Here is a 16,550-nt window from a genome sequence, read left to right on the forward strand (position 1 = left end):
AGACCAATTTGACTTTGTGTGAAGTTTGTGTCAATGCTTAAGTGTAGATGTGTGTGTGTGTGTGTGTGTGTGTGTGTGTGTGTGTGTGTGTGTGTGGAGAAGTTCCATTTGACATGCTGCATGTCAGACAGGCATCAGAGCCTCTCTAATTCTGATCTCTCTAGCCTTCACTCTCTGCTCGCCGTTTGCACAAATCCCCAGAGCCAGCTAGCCCGCGGAGCATGACGGATGGAGAGGAAAAGGAAAAACAAAATAAAAAAAAATAAAAAAAACAAAACAGTCTCAAGGCAAGATGGAGAGGAGCAGTCTGATGGTAGCAAGACTGAATCTGAGAAGGTGCACCTCTACTACATTAGAACGGGCATGAACAGAAACACTTATTTTCAGTTTCTCCTCACGGCAAAGGTTAGAGCCTCTCCATTGTCAGCGTGTACTGTCACTGGCTGAAGGGCTTTCGTTGCACATAGAGATGGGACCGATCCGATCCAATATTGTATCGGGTGCTGATACCGACTTCATTCACTCATGGGATATTGGAATGACGTTGCCGATCCATGTGCCGATCCAAATTCTATTCCATAGGTTGTTCTTGACCATGAACCAGTCTTTTTATTTTGCTAATGCTAATTTTGCTTTAACGGTCTGCCTCCTCGAGAATTAAAACTCGGCAAATAATTTAATTGTAAAGCGCAATGCACGAATAGTAACTGGTCGTTGGAGTTTGGGAAACCATCGCGGACTGAAGCAGCCAGTGAGCTGTCTTTGTCCTCAAAATCAGATGTCGTGATGCGATGTATATAATATGCGCCACTATAGAGCTACCAAGAGTACAAGCTCTATTTGTGCAGCTCCACACGGAAACGAATCACAGGTTGAGGATTCAAAACTACACAGCTACACCCTTTGCAGAGTTGCTGTTATCCGATGATTACTAGTTTTTGACCGGGAAAATGTGTTGAAGTCCAACATATTTAAACCTCTCAGGTCATAATGTCCAGTGAAAAAAATTTCCTCAAAGTACTATTTGAATTAGTGCTGGGTGATAAAATGACAACGATTATTATCACCATATTTTTCCCCTTTATGTTGAAATAAACTTGATCATTTCGATAAAAAAAAAATCTGCAGATCCGTTCATTTCCATGTTCAGCAAGTTGCAACGGAAAGCCAATCAGTTTGGACCATCTAAAGCTGACCTTTCACCTCGAACCAATCACATTTGTCGATATATAAATAAGCCCCGCCCACAGGCTGCACTTGTAAACACAGTACACACGGAGCAGAGACAGAGCATAGCGTCCAAAGCTCTGAGGAGAAGCATAAAAATGATGTATCCTTGACAACAGGGACACATACATCCATAGTTCGCCATTTTTTTCCAATATTTAAGTTCGACCCAAGGCAGAGTAAAATATACGAGAAATATGCGACGAGATGCTCAGACGAAGAGGGACACCACAATTTATTACTACACCTAATATTTAGACATACTTGCCAAAATTGTATTTAAATGAAATGTTCATTTTTATGGTAGTTATTTATTGATTTATTTTTACGTGTTCCTTTTTTTTTTTTTTTTTTTTAACTCTCCAGGTCCACTAGCTGTATTCCACCTTATCTGCCCTGTACTGGCTGTAATATGCAGGTCTGGCTGCCTTGTCAAAAGCTCTGCTGAATGTCAAGGGAGACAGGGAATGGTCAGCACCTTAAGGAGACCGTGGTTCTCTATTGCTTTGCCATAATAGTGTAGTGTTAATTCTGCCTAGGGGAAGGCCTTCCTTAGCAACAACACGTCATTGGGACTATGCTGTATGTGTGTGTGAAATTAATGGTAACTGAAAGAGTGGTTTTTTTTTTTGTTTGTTTGTTTGTTTTTTTTGTTTTTTGTTTTTTTTTAATCTGTGCTGTCAGCGTGCTGGTCATACAACACAGAGTATTTTTATGCCATTGCATCTAGGGCAGAGTTAGTCTGCAAGTGGAGTTCAACTTCTCAACCTGCAATGCAACTCTTTATTCATTCTTTAATCATCAAGAACTGCTGCAATAACTCTGTCCTGTGGACGACCTGTGGGATGAGAAGAGCACAGCTTTTTGTTTGACAGCACCAATCCCTCTCTTTGGGGAACGATCTTTCCATGTTTTGGTCTCTAAACAACTAATCACTACTTCAACAGGGGGATAATCACCACGGGTGAGACAAATAAACAAACAACCAAACAACACTGTAAAACGTAAACATAGAAACATCTGATGACAACATGTATCGACAAAACTGAGTTCATTAAGTCCAGGAAAACTGGCACAGCAATTCGGCACATGGCCTCTTCCTGTCGTAGTTATGGCAGTAAATAAGGGAGAAAAGAAGAGGGATGCAAACAGGAGGGTGTTCGGGGGTGTGTTCAAAGCAGGTGCTGGTGGTGTATGTGTGTGCCTGTGATGAGACCGCCTGTATGTTTGCTTGTGTGTGTGTGTGTGTGTGTGTGTGTGTGTGTGTGTGTGTGTGTGTGTGTGTGTGTGTGTGTGAGATGTTTCTACCGGTGAGTGTATGGGACTTGTCCCAATTGGTTCTGGTGTATGAGGTCGGAATTATCGTAGAAGCCAGGCACCGAGAGAGGTCCCGCACCGACAGACCACCCCGCCACCCATCAACGCCTTGCGCAATGGCAGGCCCATCCTACCACAACTGGCTAGACGCCCCATCCAGCCGCGAGCCCCGAGCACCCATCCACGGATGTCAGGCCCCCCCCCCCGCCGACAGCCAGATATATGGGCCCTCCACCCTCCAGTGAAATGTTAATTAAAGCAGCTGCACTTGTTACTTCTTGCTCACGAATGGAAATTATTTGATTTCAAGTTGTAATATTGGTAATATTTATTTATTTATTTTTAAAATGCGGTTAACTGACGGGACTTATTTTATTTTGAATATTCAATAAAAAATATAGATCTACATGCCTTCATTATACCCTTCCTTATATAGGCTACCTACCAATTGTTTTTAAGCTCAATAAACACAGATAATATTTGACCGGAATCTCTCCTATTTGTCAGGAACATTGAAATCTTCCAGGACACGTGGACCGGCACCAATTTTTCCAAATGGAAACTCTGGTCTTTTGGCTTGAGTGTCCGGTTTAAAACCAAAATAATCCTCAAATATAATTATCGCCACCATATGGAAGGGGAGAGTCTGGCCTGTAAACAAATACAAGTAAGAGGAATCTGTGGTTTTCCTGGATAAAAAGCACTACAACATTTACATTTCTCAACCGATTTCAATGAGTCCTTTTTATATTCAAGGGTTTGCGATCTACATGGAGTAGAAAAGAGAAAAAAAAAAAAAAACTTTCCCTTACTCCACGACCGTTCCAATATGGCTGCGATGTTGACATACAATCCAAAGGCCCAGGTCCAGATCTGGATGTTTTTCACATCTTTTTTCAAATATTCACTTTAAAGAACTACACTTGTTTGTATGTGAAGGTAAGTTGTGAAGTATGCGAGGCCTACTTAACACACAGGTCAAATAAATTGCTCTGGAATACATTTAAATGTAATGGATCTTTGTGGGGTTTTTTTTGCTCTTTTAATAAGGTGAAGTGCTGTTTGTTTTACTACAGCCTCATGTAACCTTACACATAATACCAACAACAACAAGAAAAAAAACAACAACTCTGGGATCGGAATCAGTATCAGTATCGGCATCGGCTCATATGTATTGGAATCGGATCGTAACTGAAAACAATGGACTGGTGCATCTCTAGTTACATAACGGTCCTCAGTCTCGTCAGTGGGCCACCGCTGGCGGGACCCTTCACTTAAAGGGCTCCTCTGACTTCTTAGATGTTACCTGTTCTCCTGGCTGGCGGTGGCATCGTATCCCCAGCCTCGACATGATGACTGTGTCCTTTTACTTGACACCCCCCCCTGCAGAAATCACCAGCCAAAGAGAATGAAAACAAGGCCCGTCTGATTCACAGACAACAGTGGCCTTGACATTGATGTCATCTCCCATCTGCTCTCGGAGGAAGCAGTGTTTTAATGGTGGAGATCGGAGCTGAAGGAGCTGCCGGCCCCGATAAGTCGCCGCTCTTGTTTGGAAAAGCCTGTTTCAGGAAGTTGAAGTGTGCGCCAAGGCTCAGCTGGCTTCACTCACGAAATGCATGCACAATCAGATCCAATCTAAAAGTGGCATTAGATCTTCCTAAAGTGTATTTAGGAAGATCTATAAGAACATCGTGGCATTAATATTTTTTCTCTTACCTTAATTTGTTCTTTGGTACTATCAAAATGTATGTTGTGAATGTTTGAAACATTCTTTTAACAATTCTTAAAAATAAATAAATGAAATAAATTATGAATCAATTATGAATAACTGCTGGATTACATTGGTAGACATGAACTACTGATTAGAATAGTATGAACAAAGCTTGTTAAGTGACTGATGGTGTTAGATAGAGGTACTGTACCAAGGGAAGGGTGTGCTGTCAAGCCTGACAACAATGGAACATTTTCTTTTATTTGAATGGATACGTTTGTGATTCTCTTCTTGGGTCTTTTCACCGTCCTTTGGGCCATTTTCTCATGTATATCATTATAGTGTTGACAGGGGTCTGTATGGGCCGATGCATCCTGTTTACTTTGTATTCATTATCGGGTACACCTGAAGCAAACAGTAAATTGCGGGACTAGGAATGCTTCATGAATCGACCATTGCTTTTACGTAGGCTCAAAAACAAATTAAAGGAAATAAAAAGAGTTTTGTGAATGTGGCCCAGTGATATATGAGCAACAGAGGACAAATCAAGGATCAACTTTTGCTCCAAATGGTCTATAAGTAACTCCGCTTGGTCAATTTAAAATCTATTCCTTATTGACTGCAAAACAAAATACTGAACTCAACGCACAATTTTGCTTACTAGGGCTTAATAACCTACAGTAAGGTCATAATGTCAGTTTGAGCTGCACAATGTATTCACGGTTGGTTTATTTGATCAGTATCACAATCTATCACAAAGGGCTGCAATGTAATATTATATAATCTATAGGTGTGCCTCTCACTGCACTTAAACCGATTTCCCCAACCAGTGATATCATCTTAATAAAATGGCCAGAGACCTACATAAAATAAGTGGAAAGAGTTAACTAAAATAACAACCACAGATACAATGTTGACAGTACAGGAGTTGATACCAAAACAGGGAAGTGCAGTCTGATGTGTGAGGCAACACTAACGATAGAAATCTTTACTTCTTTACTATCACTTCAAATCCAACCAAAAGGAGTTACATGACAAATTTCTGCTGAAAAAAACTGAGATGAGTTAGAGGAAGTTAGTTTCATTTCATATTTTACATTTTCACCAGCATTACATTGTCGGATAGATGATCCAAGACACATTCAAAAATAAAATCCTGGATGCAGTCACACTGTATTTTCCAAAAGATATGCTGCTAATTCACAATGTTGCCAAGTTGCCATTCACAAAAATATATGACAAATGTCCAACATACGTGGAATCAAAACTGAAGCAAATGTCCAACTTTGCAAGTTTGGCCAACCTTTGATCTAGTAGCACAACGGAACCCTACATCAGCATCACTGTGCACTTTTAATGGCCTACTTCCCCAATGAAAAGAGGGCTGTGGTGTAGGGGTGGTGTGATTTGAGCAGCCACACTTGTCCTGGGGCTGTACACTTTTTGCTCATTGATTGGTCTAACGAGCAACAGGTAAAAACACAGACAGACAGACAGACAGACAGACAGACAGACAGACAGACAGACAGACAGACAGACAGACAGACAGACAGACAGACAGACAGACAGACAGACAGACAGACAGACAGACAGACAGAGGAGAGGAGCCCTTGTCATGACCATCTGCTCCGGGGCTTGTTCCACCTAGCCCACTCGCTACAATATACAGTACTTGTGTGTCTTCTACTCCATCATCTGTGTCTCTGTGCCGCCCTGAAAACACCACTTGTGTAGCGTGTGGCAGGCGAAACTGCCACAAGGGCGTACAGTACAACAGTTTGCAGTGTTTTATTACGAATCCAACACTGTTTAGGTCATTTAGCTTATTGAATTATAGGTTAAATTTCATAAATTGTATAGATTTCTGGACTTACTACACTTAAAATACTGAAAATACTACACTTAATGCTATACGATAATAAATAATATATAAAAAATGAAATACGCTGAATAGATTATTAACATTAGAATTTAGTTAGACTGTTGCCATTATCATAGTCATATTGTAATTGCATTATGAAACACATTTATCGCATACTGTATGAAAATGTTGTATGTTGTATGAAGTTGTGTTCCATCATGATGTGACAATACAGGGAACCTGTTCCCTTCACTATGTGGGAAAACCAGCTGGAAAATAATAACCTGTAGCCAGAGCTGATGGCCATAATGAAATATTCAGGAGAGACGCAGCAGCCTTCTCACGTGAACTGTTGGGGCTGATATATCCCTAGGACACCCACCCATTATACCTTCTGGAAAGCAATCTCACTCAAATGTCAGGGATCACACAGAAATGCAATGTTTCCCTGCCCTCTGACCAGCTGAGATGGAGTCCACAGGATGTCAAATGCCATCATGTCACTGTGTTTTTCTCCCTGTGCTTCATGGTAACCTCTGATGCCAAGGGTCAGAGGTTGGTTAGAACATTCCCAGCATTTCACTGAAAAAACACTGAAAACATTACAGCACCGCCACCCATGTGGAGATTAAAGGACTTTTTCAAGACTATACTGGATAATCAGTGGTTCTCTATACTGCATGTCATTCCACTTCAATAGGATATCTTGATTCGCCCAGCTAGCACTTGGAGGGTGCACTTTCTTTGTCCACCATGTTTGCTGAATGTGTGAAGGTCATCGAGAATGCTGATGCCTATGGCATATTTACACAGTCAAAACCAAACGTCAAACCCTTCTGCCCATGGCTCACAGTTTAAACTCAATCAGCCTGCTATCTGTGTGATGGCAAGAACGCACAGTTACTGTTCAAAAGTATGTCAAATGATATTTAACCCCCTGGGAGTTTGAGGATGAGTTAAACGCCTCACCAAGACTTTGATCAGACAGAGGCTCATTAGTATGAGCTCCAGGACAGCTAGCACTGCAGGTGCACTCAATTTTTGGCACACTAGAGCTGGGGGGGGTGGAAAAGAGAGTGATACGTTTCTTTGGCAGAGAGCTCAGAGCAGAGCCAGAGGGCTATTGAAAATCCCAGGCACAAGAAGACATGGCAGTGGCTGCTAATACAGGAGGCACAATAGTTTATCTACATACACACACATGGATACAGGATTCCTGGGAAAACAGAAGGGGCTGCGGGAGGTGGATAGTTTCATTTGAAAGAACAGAAACATGTTGTCTTTCAGGGGTAATGCATTTTCACAGTCTGCATTTCGTAGTACGTCAGAAATAGAGACAGGACCCCCATTGAAAAGATGTATCCAGACAGGAAAGCCAGCAGCAGTCCGCAACAAAAACAGCAAACAAGTACACATTATTCAAAGCAGTATATCTAATGAAGCAATTCACATTATATCTGATATTTTACTTAAATAAATTATTTATTAGATATTCTTTGAAGCCCAGCTAATCAGAGAAATGTCCATCGGTGTGACGTGTCCAAAACAACTTACCAATATTTATTGGTAAGTTGTATCCCAATATTTTTAATAACAAATAACATAAATATACATTTTAATATTATTGGCCTGATTTTGAATGTTTCTATTTCAAATAATTATTTATGCAATTATGTCTTTAAAGACATTTCACATTATTATTGACTGATGTGGTCAAAGAAAGTACATGCTTGTAATGTAATTAACATAACAGTCTCTTGATTGCATGGTCAAAATAGAATAGAATAGTTAGTTAAGTTAACACCATATAAAATAAATATTAGACTAAAAGAAATCCAAGTTAACAGCCTAGTGCAGAACGGACAACATAATTTCTTTGTTTGGTCAGAGGAAGTCAGACCACATTTCCTACACCCGGCAAAACTTAATGTGTGAAATCCCCAGAGCCAGAGCACCTCATTGGGCCGCCAAAATCACCAATCTTAATTGGTTTGGTTTTACACTACATGTGATAATTTCACTTCGAAAGAAATCCAGGGCAACGACCAACAGTTGTTGCATCTAGCAGCCTTCTGAGCAATGTTCTGAGCAATCCTGTTCTCCTCCGACTGACAGGCTTTTCCAAACAAAGGGACAAAAAAAAAGGGAGATTTGTCAAGAAAGGTTCAAATCAGTAGCCAACAGTACTCCAGGGCCCTCGTCAGAACACGGTGACTTTTGAACCTTGTTGAAAGGAGGTTAATAATCAATCCATAGCAACCAGCTGAGACTAAGTGAGTCTGTCGTATTGTGAAATTTACAGAGAAAGCTGACTAGTAGACTGAATGAGCCTCGTTCCTAGGCCTAACATCACACAGCTGCTCCTCCACTACTCAGTTGGCTCACTGAGGAGCAGGTCTGAAATGTCCATCATAATTCATCCCACGGTGTTAAATTGTAGCCTCTAATTAGAGGCAATTGCAGTGCCTTCAATCAGCACTCTTTATCAGCATTGACAAGAGAGCGATCTGATTTATAGGTTGGTTGAGCTGATAAATCCTTCTGTCTGCTGCAAAGCCTAAGAGTGCAGCATAACAAACGGTTCTATAGGCATGGACCAGGATGACAGATTTAAGATGCCAGAGCTACTCAGGAGAGATGAGCATTAACGACAAGCTTGGCCATGCATTACATCATCATCGTCTCAGAGTGGTGTATTGAAGGAGAGCGATTACCATTCTGTCAGGCTGAGGCAAAGGAGCAACTGCACACACTCTTAGATGCAGATTGTGATTAATGTGTGGTGTGCTGGTCTGTAATAAATAAGCGCCTTTGGATGAAATTACAACAAGTTTATAATACCTATAATACTGATAGGTTTGGCAATGCATGAAAATCTACTTGATGATGCATAGATAACAAAAAGGAAAAACAAGCCAAAGTAAATGGATCATTGTAAGACTTTATGGTGAGTGTGATTTCATTATAATAATACCACTGTGCCAAAAACCGAATGAATGTCTCAACATGAAGACAGTGTCTAGCTGCGAAACAGATTGAGGCCCAGCCATATTTGCAGCGATGGCACAGTGTGAACCAGGGTAGCATTGGCAAAGGCCTGACCTTATCCCTGCATGAGCTCATTGATCAAAGAGTAGCTGAACTTGGCAACTTAGCTTTGGGCAGCAAAGAAAGTGGGCAGCAGCTACACTTCCTCTTTTGGTAGCCCTTAAATACTCACCTTAATAGACCATTAGTGCCAAGCAGAGGACAATATCAGGCATAGCTGATCAGCAAGCCAAAAAGAACAGCTCAAACAGGAGTTAAACCTGGTATAGCATATAGGCTTGGGCGATCATGCAAAATTCCAATTACTGAAGATTTTAATTGGAGGGGGGCATAGAACGTAATGTAATGTGGTGAATGCAGTCGCTCCCTTACAGAAGTGCAGAATTTATTATTTACAAGTAAAGAATTTACCCAGAACGTCCAGTTTTTACTAAATTAAGTCCCACAGCAACGGAAAGAAACCGGTCCCCACCGGGGATGCACAGGTTTTTTTGGAACGGGACAGTCCCATAACTCAGTTGTGTTTAAAAACTTTCATACATGAATGAAACAAACTAAAATAAATCCATATATGATAAAGACACAGGCACTGCGTGCGCACGGTACACCGCTGTCTGGATGAGAAATGAAAACAACTCTGCTCTCATTCTCTGAGTTAGGTTTATGTTTTTCATTTTCCATACAAGTAAGAAACTAAGGAAACAAAATAAATCAAAATCTTTCTCTATGAGATTATATTATATATATATATATATATATCGCTATATTATAATCACAAGATTTGCATATGGAGCGGGGAAGTGAGATCCGATCACAAGTGGTAACTCAACAGCTCTGAGCAGAGAAGGCGAGAGCCTTCTTCCCCTCTCTCTCTTCCCCTCTCTCCCTCCCCCTCTCTACCTCTTCCCCTCTCCCTCGCCACTCCAGTTTCAGAACACAGTAAACTGCACCTACACCGTTTCAATGCTCGGATTTTTCCTGGCGGATAAAGATTTTGTTTAAAGAAATGTATAAAATAAATAAATAAATAAATAAATAACTTGTCTATCATTAATGTCAATCATGAACGATGGAGTCAATCGTCGATTAATAATTTCATTGTAAATCTGCCTGAGCCGAATAGCAAGAGTCTTGAGAGTTGAGAACAGGGCGAGTTTGGCTCAAAATGTATGGTTAATGTAGTGTTTTCAATACAGTCTGTAGCAAATCCACATTAAGCCATAGCAGATTAATGGCAGCAGACATGCTGGAAGTCCAGATACAACTCACAGTGAGCGATCAAATCTTGATCAGTTGAAGTACTTAAATAACCCATAGAATTGGACTTGAATTGGCTACTGTGAAAACAAGACTTGGGTACAGTGTTGAACTTACGTCCAGGCGGCCTGCATGACAGGCCATACTGGTTTTCTTTACTTTCATGTACAGTCTAAAAAAAAAAAAATCCCACAGATACCCTTCACTGCAGAACAGAGGGAGCATTGGTCCTTTCTTTCCCTTTGGCCTATAGCGGGCCAGCGGCTCAAAGAAAAAGCCTTTCATCCAACACTGATCAAAATGCTGTGAACTATTTAGTATTCATAATGTAGGTTCTAAACAGAAGCCACCACATGACAGGGATAAAACCGTTTTTGAATTATTATTACTATTTTTTATTTTTATTTTATTGGTTGATAAAGAGGGTTTTGCTCATAGAACTAAAAACAGCTGCATTCAAAAAATACTTCATACTTCGTCTAAAGTTGAAATTTCTGTCCCCCAACAATTTAAGCCCAAAACAACCTTGTTGCAGTTGCTGTATGACCCAACCCAATGGTCACCAAACTATGTCTAGACTAGAGAGTCTGGCAGGGTATTGAAGTACGATACTGTTATTAAAAATTTTTGAAGTTATAGTTATTAAGTTGAAGTATAGTTATTATTAATAGTATTAAAAAAAAGAAAAGTGGTATCAAAAAAGGATAATAACCCAGCTCTAAAGGGCTATAGAACATAGCAATGACACCAAAAAACATATTATCAGGAAGCTAAACTGATATCAGGTGTCAGAGATGACATGACAGACTGGTAGTTTGAGAAAATGTATAAAAACTGTACACTAGCCAGTAGCAATGAAAATTCTTAATAATCTGCATCATTGGGAGAAGAAATAACATTTAAAACAAGTTTCAAAGAAAGTATGAGCATGGCTTTAAGGATGGCACTGATAGCGATGACCATCTGATCGGTTGCAGATAGTTGTAAATGCTACATGGTAAATATTGAAAGTATTGACTATAAAATGGTGTAAATATGATATGAAACCAAAGCCAAATATAATTTTGGCACTATGCAATGCATGTGCTCCCCTCCCTCTCGCCCGGATGTACTGAAACATCAGGTAACTCAGGGGCCAATATTTTTTATTGGCTGTTTATTGTTTAACCCTAACCTTAACCCAAGCATGATGTGTAAGCAATAATCTATTTATGCCAAACTCACCGTTCCTCCAGTCTCTATTTATGACACTTGAGCAACAACTTTACACAAGGTGTGAACCACTTCCCTGCCCAGCTTGAGAAAAAAGGTGACTGACAAGTGGCTGGAGTTGTCCACGACTTTGACCTGAGTGTTTTCCAAAGATTTGGGATCCAACGCCTCAAGTTGAGCGGGAGACCTGCATCTCATCCAGCGTTTATCGCCCACCACCCCACAGTTGAACTCATGATTTCCCTTCATAACAGAAGCCCTTCTGGTTGACCCCTGACCCCAGCGTCTCAGGGCTTGTACGCGGGGAGATGGATCATAACACAAGCACCCACTTGCTCACTCTCAAAGACCAGAGTGGAGCTCAAAAAAATCCCTTTGTCTGCAATCTTGATGACACTTACAAGCCTAGACCCAGAGCTCACTAGTAATCACCCAAAATATTGACTTTTATTTAGCTTGGTATTGATACAGATCTCAAAAGCAAACCGGTAGAGCCATGAATGACTTAAGTTGAAGTTTTTATACGCAAATTGATCTGGCAACGTTGTGATTAGCGGTGGAAAGGTGTGGAATGCCATGGTTAAGCTTCCAGGACAGCAGTGGGCAAGGTAAAATTTTTATAAATAAACAGTTTATTGCCCATTATACACCTCACCATTATCCCAGTCCCACTGCCGGAGGAACTGGAGCAGCAGCATGCTACAGTGAATGTAAAATGAGCCAGGAGAGATAAACAGAGGCTCAGAAATAGCCATTTGTACATCCAGTGAGAGAGGCTGCGTAAGATCAGGTGGTCTGCTGGGCTTGTGTAATTAACAGCCGCAGCCAAATCCAACCAGGCATGACGGGCAAATTAACATGCAGCAGCTTTCACACTCACTATCCCACAGATCTGCTCAGTGAGCAGAAAACCACCACTGGGCTGCTCAGGGAAAAAAAAAAAAAAAAAAAAGCTCCAAACCAAATTCTAACCATCCAGGTACAGCACCACCGATGCACATTGGTCACGCAAGATGGCCCAACACACTGTGCATTCTCTCCAGAGCATTATTAATATCAAATAAGTCATTGTGAGATTTGCCAATAGAAGCCAGCAACAACAGTCATGTGGGCAAACCATAGTTGATAACGGTAAGTACACAATAGTTACTGTATTTTAAGAACTACCAGATAATCCCCTGTCAAAAAATAGGAAAGTTATTTCCTGAAGGGAGCATATTGGACTCGTTATGTGTCATGGTCATTTTACAACAGCGGCCAGACAATTTTGCTCTAAATTGCTCCTTTTTTTTGATATCTTGTATCTTTACATTTCCGACATATTCATAAAAATTTACGGATAAAAACATGAAAAATGTCAACGTCGGCTAAATCCCCTGCAGATGTTACGACCCCTCTTCAAAAGACAATTTAAGTTAAAAAAAGCAGAATTTCAAAGTCACGTCCTGCTTGGGAAGTGGAAGAGAGTTGATATTAATGGACAATTATTAGATTAAATCATTTTCACATGGGCCAATTAGCTATGACTAACTGTCTCACCGAATGTTCTCCACAACTTTTTAACATAAATAGCAGCGATGACTGTATAGTAACGATTTTTAGTAAGTTAGGCCGTGATCTTAAGCATACACCGTACAAACTCCATACACCTAGAGACAGAGAACATCTCTGGTCATCGTGGCCCCTAAAATTTACACCAATATGGGCCTTTATGGGCCATGATGTTATAGGATGCCGAGCACACGGGCTGTCTTTACAAGCTTCAAAATGCTCTAGAAACAAACAGGTTATCGGTTGATTTTATGAAAAACTGACAAGCCAACATGTTCGATATCACAACACCACCTCCACTCCTCCTATCACCCCATCACTCCTCAGCGCTTCCTGTCCGCACAGGAACCAGCGGCAGCAAGAGGAAATCCTTCCTTGGCTTTTAAGCGCTGCAGAAGGTGGACAGCTTGAATATCTGGGGGAAAGCGACACGTACGGCCGCACTATCAGCCGCTGGACAAACAGAACAGCCTCAGCTTTATCAGCGCATAAGGGCAAGAACAACAAATGGGAGAATCAGACGTCCAAAGCTCTGGACTGACCTCCGACTGCGCCACACTGGTCTTGACATTGAAGCTGTGATATCACAGCAGAATGGGGTTGTGGGAGGTTATTTTTTTGTTTGTTTTTTTAAACACGTCAGCTCAAATACACGCTACCGTTGAAGAGGCGAGTGCACAGGAAGTGAACGGTATCGCCACCGTGTGAAACGTGTGTGAGAAGTGAAAGTCAACCTGTGTGAAGCAAGACAACACTGCAATATCCCGTCTCCGACTGAATTTCAATGAAACTCCAGCAAAACAGCTCTGTATTTAGATAGGGAGTGCATCAAGATATTTGGATTAAAAAAAAAAAACAGAAGATGCTTTGCATATAAGGATATTCGCCACAAAACCAAGTTATAAGTTATGTGATTCAAAATGTAACCTACTACATTTGATATATAGCATAAAGGAAACCTCAAATCTAAATTGTAAGTTTTTTTTCAGCCTCGCTGCCCTTCTGGGTCCAATAAATGCAAATTAGATAAATGTCAAACCAGTGACAGCTTTTTATTGCTAAACTATGGTCCCATCTTCACATAGATATATTTTAAAAAACAGATGAGTGAAAACATTAAAATTCACATATAGAATTTAATCAAATATATTTGATAAATACCTCCCGAATAATGTACACAATTATTAGCTCTGCTTCTACCCCGCCTTTGACTGGTAAACCAGTGAAACTCTGCCAACTGAGTCTTAATGGAGAAGCACGGTTGACACAAGCAGAGCTTGCACACCCTTGTAGGCCCATCACCTATTTTGAAACACAATGATCTTCCTTGCAGAAGTTGATCTGTCGAGAGCTGCTTCCACACATGCACTAGAACCCGGAAATTATCTGGACATTACCTGGAGGAGATGTACGTGTGAACGCAAATGTCCAAATCATTTGGACCGGACATTAACCAGACTTTACCCAGCCAACACCCTGGTACAAACTCTGGGTGAGCGGCATGTTTGAACAGAGCAGGTGATTATCTGGATCATTCACAGCGAGCGAGTGGGCCTGTCGCGTGTTGATGACGTCTGTCATGCGCCAGTTATTTACCCTTGTGCGGATCTTTGTGCACAGACCGTTGCTGCTTCATACTCTTTTCTGCTTTCTTTATTATTACTTTCACTCTTTCCTTTATATTACGTCCAAATATATGTGCAGTACATAAGTATCAACGGCAAAAACAGATACGGCTGCAGCCTCATTGCCTCACATCCTGCCTCCTGCTCTACCCAAGCACAGCCCCTTGTCTAAAGCAAATGGATTATTTCCAGGTAGTGTAAACGCCTCTGACACAGACAATCTCCGGTTTCTAGCTACACGTGTGAAAGGGTAAATAAATCCAGATAATGTCCGGACCTGATTATCTGGACATTATGCAGAGTTCATGTGTGAATGTAGCTTATGTATTGCAACGGAAACAGATTCTGTCTGTAATACAAACACCTTATGTGCAGCATAAGTCAGGTGGCTTTAGAACAGATATACAGTTATGGCAAAACTCCACTTTTAAACAAGTGAAATTAAGAGCCTTGTACGTATTAGGCCACAGATCCCATTTAATAAGATCATGTCTCTTGAGCGCCGATCTGAGAAGACCTTTATTGTTAGATATGATGTCGTCCAAACTGCCTGCGCTAAAGACAGGTGTGGACTGCACCATACAAAGATCCTGGTTTTGTCTATGCAAAACGCTGCTTGTGTTTCGACTGCAGTACAACACTGCTGTTGTATTTGCCCTGGTATCGAATTTGGAATCGAGAATTGTGGAATTTCGCTGGTATTGGTAGGGACTGCAAAGATGCTGGTGTCGCGACACCTCTGGTGGATAATATAGTAATGTGAGATAACAGCGAATCTGTGAACAACAGTGTTGCTATCCTCTGATGGAACTAACGCCTGTGAATAAAATACAGTTCTGTCTGACTGTTTTGCTGGGGCGCCCCCGGAACCTCTTGGAGGACCCCGCGGGGCTCCCCGGACCCGAGGTTTAGAACCACTGGAATGAGCTGCGTCGAAGCCCCCAGCTGACAGCCAGAGACCGTACACACAGTGAGGCGCGTTGCTCAACGTACAGCTCCGATACGAGCCTCCGCCTCGTACAATAACGCGTGGGTTCGGTACAGCCAACGTTACTTGTCAGCGACCGCTATCCTGCCCGACACGGCGCCGTCTCTGTGAGCAGCAGGGCGAGCTAACACCCAGGCTTGTCGTTAGCTTAGCCGGGGTAGTCACCTGAGCGTTCGAACCGCGGTGACAGCTAGCAGGCTAGCTAGCTCCCGCTAGCCGCCGCTAGCCGCCGCTAGCTCCTCTAGCACCAGCGCTCCGGGTTGACATTCGCACTCACCCAGCAGGGAGCGGAGGTGCTTCAACCGGGTCAGCACATCCTTCTTCGGGTCCAGAACTTTCTGTGTAGATTTCTTGACGTCCCCATGGCCCCTTCGGGTGAACATCCCGCTGTAAAAGAAAAAAAAAAAAAAAAAAATGCGACGGTGGCGGCTGAAGGCGTCTGTGTCGGAGCACGCGCGGAGCCTCCCCGAGTGGCGGCGTCGCTCTGCGCTCTGTGCGGTGCGCGTGCAGCCCGCGCGGGGTGTAAACACGGAAGCGGCCGCGGCCCGCGGCGGGGTCCGCCGGCCTGCGGCTGGCCAACGGCGGCCCGGACGCCGGTCACGTGGTCCGGACCCGGCGGCCGAAGAGCACCTGCTGTTCGACGAGGACGAGGCCGCGGCAAATGCACGGCGAAGGCACAACGCACGGAGAGCAAGGACATCATACGTACATCGCAAACGCACAGCGGGTATACAACAGATATATAATAAA

The 16,550-nt window shown here is 42.1% G+C and overlaps 1 protein-coding gene across 1 annotated transcript in view; it reads right to left on the reverse strand.

Moving 5' to 3' along the window:
• The window catches only part of ralgapa2 (Ral GTPase activating protein catalytic subunit alpha 2), a gene marked incomplete at its 5' end in the record, with an annotated part of 107,153 nt that extends 90,970 nt beyond the window's left edge, over positions 1-16,183 (reverse strand). Inside the window, one exon of the mRNA XM_080012977.1 lies at positions 16,078-16,183. Within this exon, the coding sequence (XP_079869103.1) occupies positions 16,078-16,183 (106 nt within the window). The remainder of the gene's footprint in view (positions 1-16,077) is intronic.
• Positions 16,184-16,550: the final 367 nt, after the last annotated feature.

The sequence above is a fragment of the Zeus faber genome, assembly GCF_960531495.2.
Source record: "Zeus faber genome assembly, chromosome: 13".
In the NCBI taxonomy this organism is placed as follows: domain Eukaryota; kingdom Metazoa; phylum Chordata; class Actinopteri; order Zeiformes; family Zeidae; genus Zeus; species Zeus faber.